This window comes from Struthio camelus, chromosome 7, assembly GCF_040807025.1.
Source record: "Struthio camelus isolate bStrCam1 chromosome 7, bStrCam1.hap1, whole genome shotgun sequence".
NCBI classification, from domain to species: domain Eukaryota; kingdom Metazoa; phylum Chordata; class Aves; order Struthioniformes; family Struthionidae; genus Struthio; species Struthio camelus.
In genome coordinates, this window is record NC_090948.1 from 35,279,602 (window position 1) to 35,301,199 (window position 21,598).

Here is a 21,598-nt window from a genome sequence, read left to right on the forward strand (position 1 = left end):
ATAGCCCTGCAGTCACTTCTCAGACATAGTTCCCCTTAGGTCAAATTGTACAATCTCTGCCAGGGCGCAATTCACTTCCTACACTAAGAACCTCTGATTTGCCCTATTGGCAGTTTGGCCTGACTAAAGGCTACTAAATATCTCCAACTGGGCCATTTGCTGAGGAAAAAGCCTGGGAGAAAATATACTGCTGGTGAAGTGAGCGAAGAAACAAAACAAACAAAATCTATGAAATTTCAGAACTTCATCCTCAAGATTTTCAGCCAGTCAAGTTGAGTACAAGGGAAACTGTTCCATTCCCATTGAAAGCAAAGGAAAATTTTATTTCAGAGAAACAATCACAAAATCCTTAACACAGACTAAATGTTAAAATAATTGCATATAGAAAAACCTCAAAAGAGCTTCTAAAGAGTCTAGAAATGCAATCTTTTCTTAATGGCTCAGTTTTCACTTTCAAGAAGCTGGATATCACTAATTTCACTAATCTATTGGTTATTGTATTGACTTTCAGAGTAAGCAAGACCTGAGCTGCTAATGTAAAAAAAGGCAGATTTTTTTAATCACAAAAATCTGCCTGGTCTGATTAACTTGTCACAAAGAAAAAAAAAAAAAAGCCACATTTTTGTACCTGCGTACGTTATTTTTAAACAGAGTCAGACAATTTAAAAACTAAAGGCAATTCTGATCTTTGCTAGCTCTGTGATACCTGAAAGTAGATAAATGATGCATTTCTTCCAAACAGAGATAAAAACTAAACTGTTATTCCTTATCAGAGCAAATAATATCTGGCAATGTTCATAGGAATTTCCAATATTAACCCACCTGTAAACTAAGGAAAACATTTTCTCATAGCTCAGGAATCACAGTGCCATGGCAGCTCATTTGTAAGACACAGGAATGTTGATTGTGAAACTTAATCCGGTATGAGCACATGGAGGTTTTTCAATGATTAGCTATTGTTTTATCAGCTCTGTGATGCAAAAAGAAGAGTTTTTACCAGAATTAAAAGCAACTAAGTGATAATGCTTTCTCATCACTAAAATAAATACTAGTAACCAGTAGTTTTTCCTTTGGGTCCTTGTATACCTTTGCTTCAACTAAACCGTGGCAGAAGTATTCTAAAGACTCTGCCCCATGAATCAAACTACCAACTTCTAAATAAATCAGCAATAATCCACCCACCCCACTACACAACATGCTCCAGGTGCCAAACTTGGGCTCTCTCAGACCTGCATAAAGCAAGAGACAAATACATATTTATACCTCCTCCTTTTCTTGCTTAGTTTTGTTGTGGATTGTGCTTTCTCCCCGGAGCGTTTTGTTTCACATGTTCTAGATTAAACCATTCAACTCGATTCCAGCAACAGACTTAAGGAGATGCATGGATTCAAGCACATTAGTAAGCTTATTGGTTTTGGTGGACCTAATTGCATGCTTAAAGCTAGGCTTACGCCCTAGTACCTTACTAAATGATGGTCTGTCTTTGTGGTCTTACACTTATATATTGTCTAGGATCATTTAGCTATTATCTTCATGTCAAGAAATTTTATGCGTGATCAATTTTAGCTCCTCTTCTTATATTTTAGAATGGTTTTGTCCATGATTTTACACTATTAACTAAACACTGGTGTTCTGGCACTACAGCGTGTTCTGGCACTACCGGGGGATCTGGGTCCTGCTTTCTGGCTCTCCTGAGTGACAGAGTATTTACACATGAATCTCTTTTGCCTGCTCATTACACTCTCAAAGGGGATTCCAGCAGTCTGTTCCTCCACATCTGTGCTTAGAATCAGTGCAGTAACTGTACACATACTGGTGCATTATTTGTCCATTGTACCGTATTTCTGGACTTCTTTGCTCTTACCTCAGGCCTCGCACTCCCTTTGCCTCTTTAGCACTATTCACTGCTTCTTACTCAAAATGAGTTCAGAAAGGATATAGATTAGTTAAGTAAGCTTAATTTAGCATCCAGCATCTGTGTAGAAACCCTCGTACCTCATGTCTCAGAAATGAGAGCCCTTCACCTCTCTGCTTTCTTAAATCATTCTCCCAAACCTTGCTGCTCTTCACTTTAATTCTGCCAGCTCTAAGCATCTGTTTCTTTTGCATGATGGCGGTACAGAAGAGCACTGTGCTTTGTTAGCTGGAATCAGTGCTGCACCCTGTAAGATTAATTTGATTCAGTGGTTTTAGCCACTGGTTTCGTACTAGATATCAAAAGATTTGTGTATTTTAAATATCTTGGCAGAGTCAGATAAGACACACACAGTCCATTTTAGTATAAAATGCATAACTAATTTTCTTAGAGCAGAATGTGCAAAACTCCCACAACTATTTAAGTTAATAATTAAAAGACCTTTCCTGGGGTTAACTAAGTCAAGTTAGTGATTCATCTTATTTAAAAGTGTACATACTAGGATAAAAAGATATGAGACACTGTTTAATTATTTTGTATTTCATCCATACTTAGCCTTTACATAATTATATACTATAATCTCACACAGAAGTGCTATACAAATAAAGAAAAATAAAATATTGATAAGTACTTTGGTAGTTTTAACAAAAAGTGCAGAGAGCCACACACTTTGAACCTATCCAAGCTTCTCAATGCCCCTCGGATTGCTCTGGAAGACATAGCTGCAAATCTGAAATTATTCTGGTGACTGCAACATTTCTTCAAACACTATGGCATCCATTCAGAGGGGAAACAACACACCTGTACATGTAAAGATACATTTGCAAAGTTACTCCTAACTTTCTACCTCTTGTATGGTCCACAGTGAATTGTGACTGATAGCCCCAGCCAGTAACTGCACCAAAAATACTTGAAAAGCAAATTTAATTTAGTTAAAGCTCAATATTGTTTGCAACTTTGCAGAAACACTTAACTGTAGGAGAGGAGAGTGAGTGGGAAAAAAAAAAAAAAACACTTCCAGTGGCACTAAAGGAAATCAGGTGTTTGATTCCGAGGGAGGTGATCCTGGCCCTCTCCTCAGCCCTGGGGAGGCCACATCTGGAGTACTGTGTCCAATTCTGGGCTCCCCAGTACAAGAGAGACATGGTGCTACCGGAGAGAGTCCAGCGGAGGACTACAAAGAGGATGAGGGGACTGGAGCATCTCTCCTATGAAGAAAGACTGCGAGAGCTGGGCCTGTTCAGCCTGGAGAAGAGAAGACTGAGAGGCGATCTGATCAATGTGTATAAGTATCTGAAGGGGGAGTGTCAAGAGGATGAGGCCAGACTTTTCTCCGTGGTGCCCAGCGACAGGACAAGAGGCAAAGGGCAGAAACTGAACCACAGGAAGTTCCACCTAAACGTGAGAAAAAACTTCTTGACTGCGAGGGTGACAGAGCATTGGAACAGGTTGCCCAGAGAGGTGGTGGGGTCTCCTTCCCTGGAGACATTCAAAACCCTTCTGGATGTGATCCTGGGCAATATGCTCTAGAGGACCCTGCTTGAGCAGGGAGGTTGGACTAGATGATCTCCAAAGGTCCCTTCCAACCTAAACGATTCTGTGATTCTGTGATTCCTAGTGTAAATGAACAGAAATTGAGTGTTCAGTTCAATTTGTCTTTGAGAAATTCCACTCCCCCTCTTTTTTTTTTTTTTTAAATACACTCACCTACACATAAACTAAATCCGGACTGACAATAAGACTGTCGTCATCATCACCTCCAGTTTAGCATTTTGGAAAGTAAATCTTCTATCTCTTTTGCAGCCAGAAAATTACTCAGCAGAAAAACAGAATGTCAATGTGGTCAACCTTACAAAGGGCAACTATTTACTTGATACCAGCTGATGGAACATGTAACTCCAGGGGAGAGACTACTAGCTGCCTTCTGTAGACAGCAAATCGTGCTTTCATCCTGAACCTTACTCTCCCCATGTCCCCCATCCATTAGGGTCAGGAGGCATTATGCAGTGCAAGAGAAAAGAAGCAGCTTCAGTTATCACAGTAGAGGCAGTGTATTTCCCAAAAGTTGGGACAGCCAGTGACTATCTCTCTCTGTAGGTGAACCATTAGTGACCATCTTCAAAAAAACAAACAAACAAAGAAAACCCTCATGGGAAAAGTGAAGTTCCAAAGAAGGAGAAATTCACAAGCACAGCAGCATATCTTAAAACAGAGAAAGAAATAAGAAACTGGAAAGATAATCAAAGTCATTGGAACAAATTATTAAGAAGCCATTTTTAAATACCTGGAACATAAAGAATAGCTGACATGGATTAATCAAGAACTTAACATGTCATGTCATCTTTTAAGGAGAAGTAGAAGATGTAGTATAACTTGGAATAGTAGTAAGATAAGCCTTCCGCAAAGTTGTGCACAACATCCTTTGAAAAGAAATCAGAACCTGTGGTCTGGAGTAAGTTTATAGAAGATGACCGCATAACAACTTGAAAAACAATTTCAGGAAAAAAAACAAAACAACCTACCATAATTTTTTCACTGTAAAAGGGAGAGAACAGAATCATAGATTCATTTGGGTTGAAAGGGAACTCTAAAGGTCATCCAGTCCAATCCCAAGGTGAAAGCAAGGCCAACTAGACCAGGCTGCTCAGGGCCTTGCCCAGTCAAGTTTTGATATCTCCAGGCATTGAGATTCCACAACCGCCCTGTGCAACCTGTTCTAGTATCTGACCACGCTTACAGTGGTCATCGCAAGGCAGGTATTAGTATTCCTACTTTGAGTTTTCATCTACATGTATACTATGGGTGTACAAATGCATGAGTATCACAACCAGAAAGTTCTTCACCTTGCAGTACATGTAGCAAAGATCAAGTTAGCTACAAGGAGGATTTAACAGTCGTGACAATTAAGCATGACAACATAGCCTCTCCTCATGTCTGTGGCTGGCTCAGCCTTCTCTCTCATGGAAAGATGGCGTTGATCCCAAAGTTATGCATCTAGGATATACGGATGCCGCACCCTGGGGCAGCCTAGCTGTAGCCAGGCTCGCAACAACCTGGGTTCCAAAAATCACTGTACTTGATGCACTTCAGCTTCTGGAAACATGCCCCCCCTTGGGGCTAGGGGCTAAGTTCCCCCACTCACACACCACTCCTGCGTCTCAGCACATCTGATCAGGCTTCAAGGTAAAAGAATAACTAGACGACTTTCTGAGATCTGCCTCAGATCGAGGCTCAATTTTTAATGACTCAGATATTTAGTTCTGTTAAGTAGGAGCATGTGTGCGTGTACGCTACACAATCATTAGGAAATACCCAGTTCTCCATAACTATGCTATCTGCCCGCTTCCCATTTCTTAGTATATTAACTAACTACTAACAGTTCCTAGTAAAACTAGTTTTCCAAAGAGTTTTTTTTTTAATTAAGGAAGAATACAATACCATGTCCATCAGAACAGAGTACAGGAAAACAGTACCAAATATTTGAACATCAGGACTGCTACACAGTTCTGTGTTTTCCTCCATCTCTGAGGAAACTTTGATTCATTAATTTAAATCTCTCCAAGTTTGCAACTCCCTTTCACCATCTCACCGTAGCCCAACCACAAAGCTATTTATGTCTCTTCCTTCCTCGTGCAATATTTGTAATAAAGCTAAAGGGCTGAAGGATACACAAAGCAATGTTTTATTATACATTTAAATTTGAAGTTATAAAATAAGCTTAAAGTATCCCAAATCATAACTAACAATTCAATAAAGTCACAGGAGCATTCAAGCAGTTGTCCAAACACATCCAGGCAAGTCTCTTACAGAAACCTTCTTCCACCCTTTCAGCAGTTTGGGAAGCATACCCATTTCCTCCAAAACAGCCTATCAAACCAACATCTTCCAACATGGCTAGAGGAGCACCAAACTCAAGACTATTTCCAACAAGAGGGAGAAAGTTCCACAGCTTCTGTTGGCTGACCCCTCTATGTGTAATAAGAAATGGCTCCAATCAGGCAGCCCTGCTATCTACACCCACAGTAAAATTCTATATTTAGCTAAGGGTAACATCAACTGTTCAGGAAAAATACTGATAAATTCATATTTTTTATGTGGAATAAATGGTAACAATTATGGTTCAAACTGTATTTTTCAGATGAATTCCATGCTCACATATGATGTTTGAAATTATAGTGTAAGCCTGAGTTTGACTTTACTACTCATAGCCTATTTGTTTAGTAAGATAGTAAGCGTTCCCACATAATCCTTCTCTTGCTAATAAGTACGTGTCTATATGTACAAGTTTTTTTTTTTAATCTGTACTACAACATTATCACAGAAGTCCTCAAAATACACGCTTCACACAGAATTCTTTTTCAGAAGTGACATTTTTAAGAATTAGCATAATAGGATACTTATTAGGCAAACTAGAGATCATGCTCCATGGTACTGCCAAAGAATATTTGTTGCACTGTAAGCTCCAAATCTTTATCTGCTACACATGCAAATTCATTTACTTCAACAGGTCTATGTAAATATGCCCAAAAGCAAAATATGTTCCTTCATGTTGACTGAAGTTTTTGGTCATTTACAGTCACTAACCTGATAAAACACTATTACAGACTTGTGTTAGGAATGTAATTCAGTCATTTCAGTGCTTCCTGTCTCTGCCTCTATGGACTAGTAAACTTCACTTCAACAGTATGGTTACATTAACCTAGCTTTCCGTGCCATTACTATTATGTTTTTCTTTCTTGAGTAGGATGAGTCATTTCCTTAAATCTTTGCTGGTTTGGCTGCAGCCTTTGGGATAGTAAGAACTGCCAATGCTCCTCTTCTCTTCTCTTCTCTTCTCTTCCACTTCTGGTTTTAATTCCACTGTGTGCTAGAACCACTTTTCTATCCCTCTGGTTTTATCTAAGGTATTTTTTGCTGAAATAAGTAGATTTTCACCTGATGTAAATCATTCAAACCCAGCTGTCAGCACAGCTTCAAAGCCATACCAATTGACACTTGTTGAGGGACTGAGCCCTACGTTTGATTATCATTCTGATAAAGCCCTTGTAGATGATTAGCTGTTTCCCATGTGTTTAAAAAAACATGGTTGTACTACTAAACTGTGGGAATAAGTGGAAAGAATCTTCACAAATAACTATGTAAAGCCTTCCGATACATTTTGACAGCTTCTTCTACATATTCCTAAGGCATGGGGGGAAAAAAAAAAATCTCCCAAAGAAACAAGAATATCAATACATGAAGTCTTTGGCTTCCTGAATTTGAATAATTCATTTTCTATTCATCTCTTTCCCTACTGGATCATACACAAAACTCACTAAGGAAATTCTTAATAAATACATCCAGATGGAGAATACAGATTTCCTATATGCAAGAAGATAAGTTGTGAGGAGACTCACAGGCAAAGGTAGTTTGAATCCTCTTTGAACCACTGGGGTTCATGGCTGTTACTGCTGCTGAAGTAGCTCCTGTTGATGGTAAACATTAAAATATTCTAGAAAAGCATACAACACTAAATGGCATCTCACAATAAAAGCATCTCTGTTTCATAGAAGTGTTACAGAGACAAGGAAGAGAAAAAGGATCAGTGCAAAAAAAGCAAGTAACGTCAAAGAAGAATATATTCTACCTCAGTGTAAGGCTGACACGCTGACAAAACTAGGGCACTCTGGTCTCTACTAATCTTCCCGTTAGCGCCAACTGGAACGGTGTGTGTTTCTACATCACATAACCCAGCTGTAGTCACAAGTCTGGCAAAACACTCCATTTAGATCAGGGCTATATCTGCTTCAAACAGGAGGTCACTGGAAAACTAAGGTTACTCTCTTCCCCGCCATGGCCTGTGTTTTATACAGGCGCATACCAACAATAGGTGTTTTACCAACAATTTCATCACAAGATAACTGCTTGCCCTGGTAAGCTCAATATGCCAAAATGGAAGAAACCTTCACCTCTCCCCTTCCTGAGTCCAAAATGAAAATGATCACATCATACAACATATATAGTATGAAGTCCGAGCCAGAAGAAAACAGGACCATTCTCATGCATCCATACAAGGCTCTTTGTCTGGCTTGGATACAGCTTTTCTCGCATGTATATTTAACATTGAGAGGTATTATGCTGAAACTATGGTAATAGCTAAGCAAGTAGGCAAACAGTATTGAGGGACTTTGTCTCCTAGAAAATTCTGCCTCTTCTGGCAGAGTTCTGCTATTGCTATAGCAAAACTACTTAATCCTCTGCAATGCAGTCCAAAAATCATCAGGAAAGAGAAAGATTATTTTAATGTATTAGTTCCTCAGTGCTAACGATGATGCGGCAGTCTCTCTGCCTCTTAATGACTACTTGTCTGTCATCTCATAAGGACAATAAGTCTTCTGCTCTTGTAGTTGTATGTTGAAATTCACGGACCTTTCGTCTCATTTCTTTTACCAGAGGTCATATGTTTATTCTGTCTTTGAAAGCATAGTAAGTTCTTCAGAAATCACGCAAGACAAAGATATTTTTAATTTAAAAGCAGAAAAGCTACTTAACAGTATTAGAAGGAAAACAAATTGAATAAAAGCTAAAGAAAAGGTCCTTTCACATCTAGCTTTTCCTGCATGTCTATGATCCAATGAAATATCGAGCATGCCTAATTGCAGGCTTAATTTACCTTAAGTCTAAATGTGACTTTAGGTAAAACAAGTTAAATAAAAGCCTTCAATCACCAAAGAAAAAGGCAAGTAAAAAAGCTCATATTTGGGGGGCCCTTTTTTTTGGAGCATTACCAACCTGGACACAGTCCCGCACAATCTGGGCAGAGCAAGGTGCTGACAGCAGGTCCCATCTACGCTCCCAGACAAGGGGAGGTGAAGAACCAGGCCCAGGGTCCATCCAGGGAGTCCAGGAGCCGCAAACAACAGGACAGAAAAACAACTATCTATGACACAGAGTCAAGGTCCAGCCAAGAAACAAGGCTGGAGACAGAGCTACTGAAAACATAGCTTAGGCCAGGAACACAGGCTCAGGGCTGTTAGTTTGATTCCCTTGAACTCTAAATAGAGTTAAATTAAGGCTTAATTTAACACACACAATAGACTTTTCTTAGCATACAGTTTGCCTTCCATTTTGCAATAAAAACATAGAATCATAGAGTAATTCAGTTTGGGAAGGCTCTCTGGAGGCCATCTCCTCCAGCCTCTACTCAAAACAGGATCAACTTAGATCAAGCTGCCCAGCGCCTTGTTCGGTAATGCACTGAATATCTCCATGCCCTTTTTCTACCTTTTGGCAAAACTCTAAGAGGAAAAAATGGGATATGAATAAAAAATCTCAAAATACATGAACTGTGCGTACCAAGTGAAACATTTTTCCTTTCGCAACTACTTATTCTTTTAGTTAGGTGATCAGTTTAGTAATGTGCCTTCCCCACCCCAAATCTGAACTGGGGCGTAAGATCACTGTAAAGTCATATAGTCAGATACACATGCTACGTCACAAGGTAGAAAGGGAAGGCAGAACTATAGACTCTGACATCCCTCTGGTAAACCCATGTTCACAGTATCCCTGTCACAAAAGCATGAAAAATAGCCATACATAAACATACAGGTTCACCAGATTTTATACTTTTGGAAATTCAGATCACCTGTGAAAAACAGAAGAATTAGCTATGTGTCAGCGTCCAAATAACAAAATACATTCCAGAAGGCTGTAATACAACGGTGTCCATCCAAAGACTGACTTTGAAAAAGGTCAAGATAACAAAATACACACTTTGATAAAGACTGTCCTGCCTGTCACTTGAAACTGATTTGGGTGAAATAGTAAGAGCATGAAACAGCTAAAAATCACCTGTGAAGATTACAGTGGTGCTAGGGAGTTTCCGAACAGCAGTCATTTTTCTTAATCCAGGAGGACTTTTTTCAAGTTTCAAGTTTTTTTCAAGTTTTCAATCTCTCTTCCTTTTAAGTAAGAAAAGAATATGGTGATCAAATCCAGGATTTAGTTTTTAAATTCTAATTTACTGAAAATAATAAAAAACAATTGTCCTAATTTACAGATAAACAATGAAGTTTCTTTGACAGCAAAGCAGAATATTATCTGATGTGCCAATGAGATTCCCAGTGGGATACTGGTGATGGCAGCCTTTTTGGTTCTTTATAGTGACATCTCCAACTACGCTCTAATTCTTGCTATTATTTATTAATTACTCCCCTTAGAGATAAGCCCATAGCAATCTATTTTTCTCTAGTTGATAATATTTAATCTCTCTTTATAGCTGATTTCTAATTGGATTTAGAATGAGACTTTATTATTTTGCTTTTGGAAACGAGAAGAGATAGGTTCTCTCTTGAGAGAGCAGGTGTAATTTTCAAGACTGAAAACTCCTACATTTCTGAGACTCGTATATTTGTTTCTCATTTTGCTAATATTTCAGCCAAGATACAGTTCACAAAGCCCTTTTGTTGGTTCTCTTTTTTGAAAAGTCAATTAGATTAAGATATTTAACACAGCATGGCTATAATAAATAACAGTATATAGACTGCATAAGGTTATATAGCACACGGAACGTTACCAAATGTTGTTTTACGCATTCTGTGTGATCAGTCAGACTTTAAATTTGGCCCTGTATTAGGTCCTCTGGTTTTCTGTGAGGTTCACCAAGGCTGTACTCACTCCACTGCTCACTCTCGCAACCACTAATGGCTTTCTTTGAAAATTCTTAGGAGGTGGGTGAAGTGCCAGAAAACTGGAAAAAGTCAAACATAGTGACTATCTTTAAAAACAGGAGAAAAGGCACCAAGAAATTAAAGTCTAGACAATTCAACTTCATTGCCCAGAAATATTCTGGAAATATTCTGGAAATATCAGATAAACTGGAACCTGAAAAATACCTGAAAAGTAGTAAGAGGATTTAAACACTGCCAGTATAGATCTGACAAGAATAAATCCTGTAAGACTAATGACAGTATCCTCTGCAGATAGTGGAGAAGCAGCAGAGTTTATGTATTAGGAGTCAAGCAGAGTTTAAATCCTGTTTCCTGTAAGATTCCCATTTGATCTAAATAAAACTGACAATGGGTGAATAAAAATGGGTAATTAAACACCTCCGTACAGGACTGTTATCATTGTTTCACTGTCAAAATGGAAAGATGCATCAAACGGGACTGTAATTGCTGCTCTAGGCCCAGATCTGTTCAATGTTTCATTGATGATCCAAGTGAGAAAACTGAGAGGTATAAAGAGTAGAACTGGAAGAAGAGGTACTACAAGCATCCTGGAGCATAATATTAGTGCAAAATGATGTAAAAAATTAGGTAAACAGTCTGGGAAAAAAAAAAAAAAACAGGATGAAATTCAATAGGGACAAGCCCAGGAGATCATGCTGAGCAAGAGTAATCCACACCACAAATACAGGACAAGGGACAATTAGTTATACAGTAGTTTTTCAGAAATGCAGAAAAGGCTGAAAGAGTTAGAAGTGGCTAGCTAAAAGATAAGAACACGTAAGGAATAATTAGTACTTGATAAAAGTCTTCACAAGCATAGAAGGCTGATACAGAGAAGAAATAATCCACTCATCATGTCCATGGTGGAGAGGACAATAAATAAAGGCCTTAATTTGCAGCAAGAATAATTCAAACTACTTATTAAGGGGCAAAAACACTTCTTAATGGTAAGTGAAGCACAGAAATTTCCTGGAGAGGTCATGGAGACCTCATCATTAGAAAACATTAAGGACTGGATAAACAAATATCTGTCAGGAATGAATTCGGCATAGTTAGGAGATGGACTAGATGACCTTTCAAGATCCCTTTCAATACTTTTTTTATGCTTCCACGATTAAGTATAGCTAGAAAGATGTTTCAGAATCTCTCTAATCTTATAGCTAGATAATTTATCTTGGGAATTTGAAGGGTGGAAAAGTTTTTGTAACATCTGTGGAAGAACCTTTGTTTATTTGCTGGTGTGCCTTAAGTACGCAGCACTTCAGTATACAGCAGGCCACGTTATACTATTCTGAGACGTTGAAATTAATGGGGCCTACTTGGGGAATATGGCCCAATATAATGAAAGTCAAAATATTATGGCTTGTTATTTCTGCAAAATAAATGAATGCAATAGGTAAAGCATTTCAAAAAGTCATCAACATTAATCTTCTCCAGTAACAAGCCTCTCTTAAATACCTAAAACCAACTTTAATTTCTCCCTAGGAAAGCACTAACAGATACCACAGATCACTTTTAAAGATTCTGTAGGCCTCCTTTGTTTTCTCCCACCCTCACCTCCTGAGTTGCTCTTTTTGCACATGGCTCCCATCTCAGAAAAAGACAGATAATTTAGCACTTTGTTTCACAATGACTTTGTGAAATAAATAAATTCAAGATTGTGAGAAGCTCAGACCCCCCTGTATTAATGATACATTACATCGGGTCACTCTTCCATTTATAGACAACCTCTATACGTCTTGCACCTGTGGAGTGCAGAGATAACCACCCTTCACCTTTGTGCACTGGCAGCAGCAGCAAGACAGACCCTTAGCCATCTGATGGTGTTACCCGCTTGGTGACTGCCACTTCTCTTCCTCGGGTGCAAGGGTAGACCCACATTCTTCATAAGAGGGATACATCACAGCTCTAAATTTGGGGGCTCTATGCAGTCCCAAGGAGACATGATTCTTTAGAGCAGGTCAGCTAATTTATGAATCTCCTTTAAACTCACAGGATCTATTCCACCCCAACAGATATTCTACAGTAGGCCTAACATATAGGCTGAGTGTGAGAAAAAAACTTTTACTTTTCTATTTGGTTACGCTTTTCTGAGATTTGTAGATAACTGTGGGTGTGTGAGGTGAGGAGAACGGACCAGGAAGAATAAAAGAGGGAGAAAATGTAGCAAAATAGAAATGGTATACCAAAATGAGAAAGATCCTGTTATTCTTTTTTTTTTGATCAAGCTACCAGCCACAGGAAAAGGGCCAACATAAGCTACATGTGCTAAAATCAGCTTCAGCTGATATTCTCTCTAGCCATTTGATCTTTTATCTGCCAAATTCCTCCTATTTTCCCCAATTGTATCCACATTTAATATTATTCTAGCCATTAAAAATGTGGTTTTCTACTTAGTTCAAGTTTTTTGTGGAACAGACATTTTATTCTTCCACTGCAATATACTGGAGAAATAAAATGTCGTTTATAAAACACACATGATACTCAACTGAATATACACTACCAATAAAAACGCCATATCGCTAAAATTGGTTTTTTTTTTCTTTTTTACCATATACATGCATTTAAATTGCAGCGCAAAGAGCTTTTATTTTTAGTCTAAAACCACATCATGAAAGGGTTGCTTTCAATGAATAAAAACTAAACCATGTACATTATTTTGAATGAGATGTTTGATTTACTATATTGTTTACATGGCTGCTGAAAAAATACTGCCGAGTAATAAACTTTCTGAGTTTGACAATAGCTAATTTATGAGAAAGTCGGTTCTCTGCATCTATTCTGCAGGAACTGACAAAATGCAAGGCAAGGGACCTCCTACACTGAGAATCTCTGACTCCTAATCTCAGTAGTTTATGAGTGGAAAATACCCAAATAATTGTTTTCTTCACAGGCGCTAAGGACCTGTAACTGCTGTGGACTTTAATTGGCTCTGTCAACACTCCTAACTTCTGAATACTGTATTACGTAACTCACTGAGCCTGGCATCTAGAAGACAGTCGACTCCAGCTGGTGGTGACCTGGGATGAAACAGCAGACTTCTTTGAATTTCGGGCTGTTTTGATATAGACAACGTCCACTCTCCATCTGTAATAAAAATACTTTTTTGATAATTGTACACTTTTGGACTAGGAAGGAAACATTGGCCTGCTTTCAGTCTTCCCTCAGACTACCCTGCACACATAAAACATCCTTAAGCTACAAGCGAACTATTAAGAAGAGAAATGGAGATTGCGCTGAAGACCTTGAAGACCTATATTCATATCCTGCTCTATTGTTTTTGGCTTTAACTGTTTTATATCCCCTGCTCAGAAGAAGTACCAGAAGATCTTGCCTGATAGCCACTGGCTGGAATCCATAGTTTCAGAGGCTGTGAGACCATGGAGAGAATTAAATGCTACAATTAAATACTAGACATTTCCAACAAGAGCGCCTCCCTACATGCACGTAACATTCAGTAGAAATGAAATCGTAGGTGTTCTAGAATTCTTGCTGTCCTGGTGCTAAGCAGGAAATACCTAACAACTCAGTAAGCCAGAAGCTAAACCTCTGTAAAAATGACTGCATATTGCAACTGGATGCAGTGCAGTTACCATCAATCTGGAATACCAGGGCAGTTCCTGAAGAGGTGTTTTAACATGGCCCTTCAAGCTGACTTTAACTATGAGGTGAGTAGCCATCATCTAAGTCAGTTGTAATTGTTTATTGCCTTCCAGCATGCATACAGCAACCTCGTTTGGCCATCATAAATACAGGATGACTGTGGCATGTTCCAATACTGGAGGAGAAAGATCAGAGACATCTGCAGTACTGCAGGCAAAACATGATGGTCACGGGATCTGATTCCTTGTGGGACTCTAGACATGGAACTGGCTGAGAGTCTTCTAGCAGACTGCTTTTTCACTGGAAAACAGTAATTCATTGAAACAGAAAGTTTTTGTTGGAATGCACCAGTTACAACAAAACATGTGTCAGAAAGGATTTCTCAGATTCAGGAGAAAGGATCTGGCTGAGACTGGGGAGACCGAGACTCATTGCTGTGCAGGCGACGTATGGGGAGTGGCAGCTGGAGAGTCGAGTTCCTTGTCCGTCCATCTGATTTGGGCAGGCAGCAACTCGCCTCCAATGCCAGAAGGTTTGACTACCCTGAAAACGCTTCCAGTTTGGTCAGTGAAATTAAACCACTATAACTAGACTAGCGTAACTTCTCACGTGGACACTTATTCCAGACTAATATATGCTTTTTGGCTTCAACCGCTTGCAAAGTGACACTAACTATGCCGTGGTTAAAATGAACACTTTTTATAAATTAAGTTTTCCTAGTAGACAAGCCCTAGGAATACTGTGTGTAGATTAGGGCAATTCTGCCTTGTAGGTCAGGAATTCCTAACCCTTATTTCTTTCTTTATACTGCATATTGCCATCAAAGCTACTTTACCTTTCTGAACCTCAGTACGGAGAAATGACGAATTTAAAATCACGGCCCTTAGCATCATACGGTGCTTTTGTCCATTTAGACTAAATAAACGGTACTTCCAATACATGCTGACAAGCAAAACACTTCTAACCGCCTGTATTACTCCTGAGATTATCCAAAGCGAACAGCTTTGAAACAGGTTTGGACGCGCTCCTGCACGGCCCACGGGGCCGGACGCAGCCCCGGGACGCGAGGCGAGAAGAGGCGAGGAGCGCGGGGCGCAGGCAGCTCCCCTGCCTGGCGGCCTGGCTGCTCGCCTGCCCTTCCCTCAGAGTGGACGCGGGACCTCGGCGGAGTCGGTTCCCCATCGGTTCGGGCCCTGGGTTCTTTCCCGTTTTTGACGTTGGGTTTCCCGTTGGGAGAGGGTGCGAGCAGTCCCAGAACACAGCTGTGTCTGTGTAGTCTCCGTATCTTTGTGGGTGGGGAGGCTTCGTTTTTCGGCGGGCTGGGGCTCAGAGGTAACTCTACACTCCGCGGGTGCGCCGCACGCCGTTTCTTTAGGATGTCCGTTACCCAACGTCGCCCGCTTTCCGCGCCCCGCGCTGTGGCGTACTCGGAAATACGCGGCTGCCCGCCGCCCCGCCACGCCACGCCACGCCACGCCACGGCGGCAGCACCCGCTGAGGCGATCGCGGGGGGGGGGGGGGGGGCTGGACGCCCCCTTCCGCGCGGGGCCCCCGCTCACCTCACCGGGGAGCCCTCCCGGCCGCCCAGGCGGCGCGCTGCCCTCCGCGCCGCGCCGCGCCGGCGCCTCACGAGCCGCGGCCGTTGCAGGGCGGCCGTTGGGGTGGGGGGCGGCCGCCCCTCCCCCCGCCCCTAACGGCCGCGGCGCGCGCCCCCCCCGCCCCGGGCGGCGGCGGCGGCGGCGGCGGCGGCGGCGGGGATATCCCCGGCCCCTCCCCGCCGGCCGGCGGCGGCCCAATGGAGGCGGGGATGCTGTGCGGGCTGCGGGCGGGCTGGGGGCGCCGCCGAGCCGCGGACGCCGACGACGCCGCCGCCGGCCCGGGGCCGCGCGCACTCGGCGGCCAGCCGGAGGCAGAGGCGGCGGCGGGCGCGGGCGGCGGCGCCGCGGCCGGGACTCTGGCAGGCGGCGGCTGGGATGAGGCGGGGGGGAGGCTGTGGGGGCAGATAGCGTCCCGCGGGGAGGCGGCCGAGTGGGGCGCGGAGCAGCGGCGGGGGCCGCCCGGCAGCGCCATGGCGGCGCAGTGCGACCCGCTGAGCGGGTACCTGCCGCAGCCGCCGCCGCCGCCGCTCTCCGACCCGGGCTCCAACAGCGAGCGCAGCACCGACTCGCCCGTGCCCGGCTCCGAGGAGGACTCGGCCGGCCCGCCGCGGGCCCTGCACAGCCCCGAGTGGGGCGAGGAGCGATTCCGGGTGGACAGGAAGAAACTGGAGGCCATGCTCCAAGGTGAGGGCGGGCGGGCGGAGGAGCCGGGGCGCCGCCGAGGGTGGGCAGGGGGCCGCGTCCCCGGCCCGCCCCCGCCGCCTGTCAGCCCCCGCCGGCGCCGCGGCCTCCCCGCCTGGGCTCGGGCGGCGCGGGGCCGGGGGCCGGGCCGCCCCCGCGGGGCCCCGGCGGGCAGGGCGCCAGCCCCGGCCGGGGGGACCCTGGGGCTGCCCCGCCTCGCTGCCGTCCCCGGGGTTTTGGGCGAGCTGATGGGGGCCGCTGAAGCGCCCGCGTTGGGGTGTCCCGAAACCTCTCGGGGCGGCAGCGGGGAGCGCCCGGAGGGGGCGGCGGTCGCTACCGGGGGCGGCCGGCCCCAGCGGCGCCAGCCTCTGCCGCCCCTTCGGCTTCTCTTCTCCCTCTTCCCCCCTCCCCGTCCTCGAGGCTACGTGTTTTGTCCCAGTGTGTGCCCAGTTATCTCACTCTCCACGGGAGCTACGTGGACGGCGTTTTGGACCGAAGAGTGGTCCAGGACCGGCAGCTGCCGCCGGTGTTTGTAAGAAGCGGGTGAACAGGTTGAGGCCGGTTGAGGCCGCTTCTCGGCGGGGCGGTTGAGGCGAGGCCTGGGCTGCCCCGGGCGCGCTTGGAGGGTGCCCTCGTCGGGCTCGAGGCGGCTCCTAGACTGAACGCCTTCACCCGTGTGTTCGTGTTGAATCCCCAGAGCGGAGCGGTGTCTGGCTGTCGCTCGTGCGGCGTTGTCGCGTGGCAGTCGGTTTATTCACTTGCTTAAAAAGTTCACCTGTCCTTTACCGCCGCGCCTGCCCCTTCCCCAGGTGGCAGGTGGAAGAAGTGGGTGAGTTGGGTTGTCCGCCGCAGCTCTGCGGTTTGACTTGATGACTACCACAGTTGGAATTTTTTTTTTAAATGGGATTCTTTCTCCTGGGGGGTGGGTTAATCTTTAATCGGTGAATACTTCAGTCCTAGCGGAAAAATGTCATTATGTAATGCAGTAAAGAATAAGGAATTCTGAACTATTATGAGAAGAAACAACTAATTATACAGATGCGCTTGTCCAGATGTCTCAAGGCTAAAAGCGTAGATGGATATTGAAAAGATAAAGTATCTGTGTGTATGAAATGGCAGTGAAAAAGGTCAAAAGCTGCAAAGAGAGCTGTAAGAAGACTGAAATTTTCCCTCTACCAGTGAAATAAATTTCCATTATCTCATGCCACAGGCTGTCCTACTGCTTGAGGTAGGAAGCACAGGAGGGTGGTAAACAAAGCTCCTAATAGGAATCCAAATACCATGTAGCTGGTGTCATCCAGAAGTAGTCTCCATCAAAACGTGTGACTTCCCGTTTGCTTGTCTGTTTTCAGGAGAGTGGTTTTTTTCTTTGTATATGTGTGTAAGAATATACTAAAAGGGTAATGTTTGATATGGAGTACGCTAAGCAAGCGCAAAGAGTGCTGTGGGGTTTCTTGGTGAGATTGTTTTATGTCTGTTCCAGAACACACATGCTTTGGATGGTGTCTAGAGGAGGTTTTTGTATTTGTTATCCCTTGTGTGAAGAGCAGCACACGCTGAACTCAATAATAAGTGATTTTATGTGGAAAACTTAAACTTTCTGATTGTTACTAATCAAAAAACAGACTTATTAGGAAATATAAGAGGCAAACATTGTAGTCCTTTCTGTCAGATAACTCTTAACTCTCTGTTAAATAAATACTAGTGCTTTCATTCAGTTTCCTCTTGGTACTTGACAAATTTTTATTATACCTCTTGACTTCCCTTCGGGATAGGTTTTACTTCAATCCTTTTTTTTTTTTTTTTTTTTTTTAACAGAGGAATGCATCAAGCACAGAGTAAGTTGCTCAAGGTGTCAGATGCGGCACCTCAAAGTCAGACCTCTAACTAGTACCCCAAAATTCATGTTGCTGATTACAAGCCAAGGTTCTTTTTTTAACCTCTTTCCCCTGCCCCCCTGCCTTTGCCCTTGATGGCCAATTTTTGGAATTATTAGGTTTAGCTAGCCCCTGGTAGGAAAGGAACAGTGGGAAAGAAGCGTTATACATCTTCGGAAAGTCACTCTTACTTACTCTAAACAATGTTCCCTGTTGGTGGTTGCACCACGTCCTCCCCTGGAAGGTCTGGGAACATGTAGAAATACCACTGGGAAAGGGAAGTGCCTCTTCATTCTAAATGGTGATGATCAGGTCTCTAATTTCCAGGAGTAAGGCAACCTTTTCCTTTCCTTTTCTTTTCTTTTACTTTTTTTTTTCTTCAGTCTGAGCTGATGTAAATACAGCTTATTGATCACATTAGATGCTTAAAGGCTCTTCTGTTGCGGTTTATACCATCTCCTGGCGAATGCGTTTATGCTTGTGAAACTTACTTTTTAAATGATGTAAACACTCCCAGCCTCTTTGTTTCAAGTGTTCAGAGTAGCTTTCTTACTTAAGGGAAAGTCACACCATCTTTAATTCAGTTGTCTTTAAAGCTGGGCTTTAAACGACATCTGCTGAAGAAACCTTTTCAGGAAATGTTCTCATTCTTGCTTAGAGAACCCTTATTTTTCTGTTAGTCAATGTCTGTTGTTTGCTTTATTGATGACGAAATGTAAGAAGGAGTCGGCAGAAGCAGCTGAAGAAGCTTACTGTTAGGTTTTGTGCTTCTGTTAAATATCATACTTTGTGATTGCTTTGTTGAATCCTATATGCATTTCTGCCTTAATTATTTTTCATCTTTTCTGCAGTTGATGTTTTATGGATAGTTTCCTGAGGGACAATGCTGATTTCCATGAGACTCACCTGGGCACAGCAGGCTATTTGCATAAGTTTCTGTGTGGCGTGGGGACTTGAGTACCCTGAATTAAGAAACAAAATTCACAAATGGAGTAAGTGGTGTAGCAAGAAATTAAGGAGCTCTCTTCTCAAAAACAATTGATGTGGCTAGTTTATTTCCAATAGCTCCTGAAGCAGAAGCCAAATCTGTATTGAGGTGTCAGAGCATATTGATAGGTTTGAGAGGGAGATGCTGGTTCATTCTTTTTTATATCACGTTGAAATAATCATTTTTGATGTTTTTATTCTTGGCACTTTGAAGTTTGATTCTGACTAGCCTCAAGATAAGTCTATTAAATGAAAGATAGAGGGAGCTTGTCAAAGAGCTTTCCTTTCTTTGTTTAGAATTTCAGAAAATGCAGATGTTCTGGTGAAAACTTTAAACCAAAAAGCCAATTTTTGTGTAGTGTCGCACTGTTCTGTTTTATCATGTTATTGCTTGTTCATAGATGACCACAGTAATGTTCAATAAACAAATGTCAGTGTTCATGGTGAGGTATGCAATTTCTTGTGCTAGATGTCTTCATCAGAGTTTACTGGTGAACAGATCTCCTTAGAATACAGAAGTTATTTTTTCAGGGAGGAAATACAAGTAAAATGGATCAGCTCTTCTTTTTAGTAGTGACATATTATAAAGACAATATTTCATTGTACCCGTATTGTAGCTGCTGTGCACTGAGTTCTAGCGAACACTCGTTGACTTAATACTGTGGAGTGATTTACTTGGTGATTATTTGAGTGTCTGTTACTATAGCAGCTGAGTATTATTACAAAAATGAAAACATTAAACTTAAAAAAAGTTATCCAAAAAGTATAATCTAAAAACTAATGCAGCAGCCATCGATAAACTTATTTAAGTTTGCCATGCAACTAATAAAAGCCCTTTTTTCTTTTGCATGGTGTGCCTTAATCTCTTCAGTTTGATACAAAGTGTTATGCTAGTATTTTTTTTCCTTCCTTTCTTTCTTTTTTTAAGCCACGTTATCTTCATGTTTGGGGACTATTTGGACTGTATTTTAGCTTTGGGATTTGGTGACTTGTTATTATGCCTTTTTTGGGGAGGGGTTAATTTACCAGTTTTCTTGGTTGTTGATGAACAACCACATGAAGAAAAGCGATAAACAATGAGCTTAGGAAAATTAGAGTTATCAGCACCACAAACACACTCTTTGAGATTGTACTCGGAAGAAAGTTGTGTTGATACAGAATGGTAATCTTGGGAAAACAGCAGTGTCCTATGCTGATTTAGTTCTGCCTGTGGTGTGTTCCTTCCTGTGTTAACTGAAGTAGATCAAAATTTACAGGAGTCATGTAAATCTTAATGCAGATAATATGAGTGAATATAGACTTAATTTCTAAAAATAATAAAGGACCACTTATTGTTCAGGCAGCAAGGATCAAGAGTATTACAATTCAAAATTAATACAAACTGTCAGTACAAGTAGCTAATTTCAGTACATTTGTATAGCTTTCCCTCCATCTGATCTTAGACTTCAGTGAGTACTCCCTATTTTGCTCCTTTTTTTGGCGCTCTTTGCCTGTAGCGGGGAGTATGTCTCCAAGAAAAAAAATGCTCAAGGATGTTTTTTGTTAGTTTGGGGTTTTTTGTCAAATCAAGGTCCAGTTGTCTTGGAGAGAAGTCACGTAAGTACTTAAAGACCTCTTTTTCTTCTTTTCTGCAATAATTTCATCTTAGTGAAAACTACATGTTTACAGTAAAGCTGTTTACTGAAAGTAAATTGTTGAAGGTTCCTTTGTGCATAGGTCCCCCTTGAGCCCATCGCTCAATGCGAAGACGGTACTTATGTGACACCTAGCCTTGATGCTTGGATAATAACCGATTGCAGATCTGTCAGGTGAAACATTCTGCCCTTAAGTAGGGAAAATACACGTTTAAGGCATAACTATGTGTGGAAAGTGTTCCTTTAATCCTCGTCTTGGACTTCTGTACTGATTTACCTCAATTACTGAGAATGATAAATTAAATTGATAAGGGAACGCTTCTAAGTGTGACAAGCAAATGTATAGCAGTAAAAAAAAAAAGAACATTTGAAGAAACTGAGCATATCGAAGAGGATGGAGATGCTCTGGGAAAGCTGGGCCTGTGCTGTCACTTTCTCATAAACAGTAGTTTTATTTGAGGCTAGTCACTGAATACTTGGATTAATATATTTGGAGGAAGCTAGCTGCTTAATAGGAAATCTTAACTTGCACTGAAACATCCTGACTCTCGGTTCTATGTGGAGATGGCAAGATATGTGTTAATCATCAAAATGT

General features: G+C 42.2%; 1 protein-coding gene and 1 long non-coding RNA gene across 4 annotated transcripts in view; one reads left to right on the plus strand and one right to left on the minus strand.

Moving 5' to 3' along the window:
* LOC138067835 (uncharacterized) overlaps positions 1-15,682 on the minus strand; it is a 104,906-nt gene extending 89,224 nt beyond the window's left edge. The window contains exons 1-2 of one of the 2 annotated variants that reach the window (XR_011142250.1): positions 13,600-15,682; positions 823-970 (exon numbers count right to left, since the gene is read on the minus strand). This is a non-coding gene — a long non-coding RNA (uncharacterized lncRNA). The remainder of the gene's footprint in view (positions 1-822; positions 971-13,599) is intronic. The other variant, XR_011142249.1, reaches the window with a different exon arrangement.
* A 544-nt stretch (positions 15,683-16,226) lies between these two features.
* The window catches only part of BICC1 (BicC family RNA binding protein 1), a 112,160-nt gene continuing 106,788 nt past the window's right edge, over positions 16,227-21,598 (plus strand). The window contains exon 1 of one of the 2 annotated variants that reach the window (XM_068950726.1): positions 16,227-16,508. In XM_068950726.1, the coding sequence (XP_068806827.1) occupies positions 16,295-16,508 (214 nt within the window). In that variant the 5' untranslated portion in view covers positions 16,227-16,294. The remainder of the gene's footprint in view (positions 16,509-21,598) is intronic. The other variant, XM_068950727.1, reaches the window with a different exon arrangement.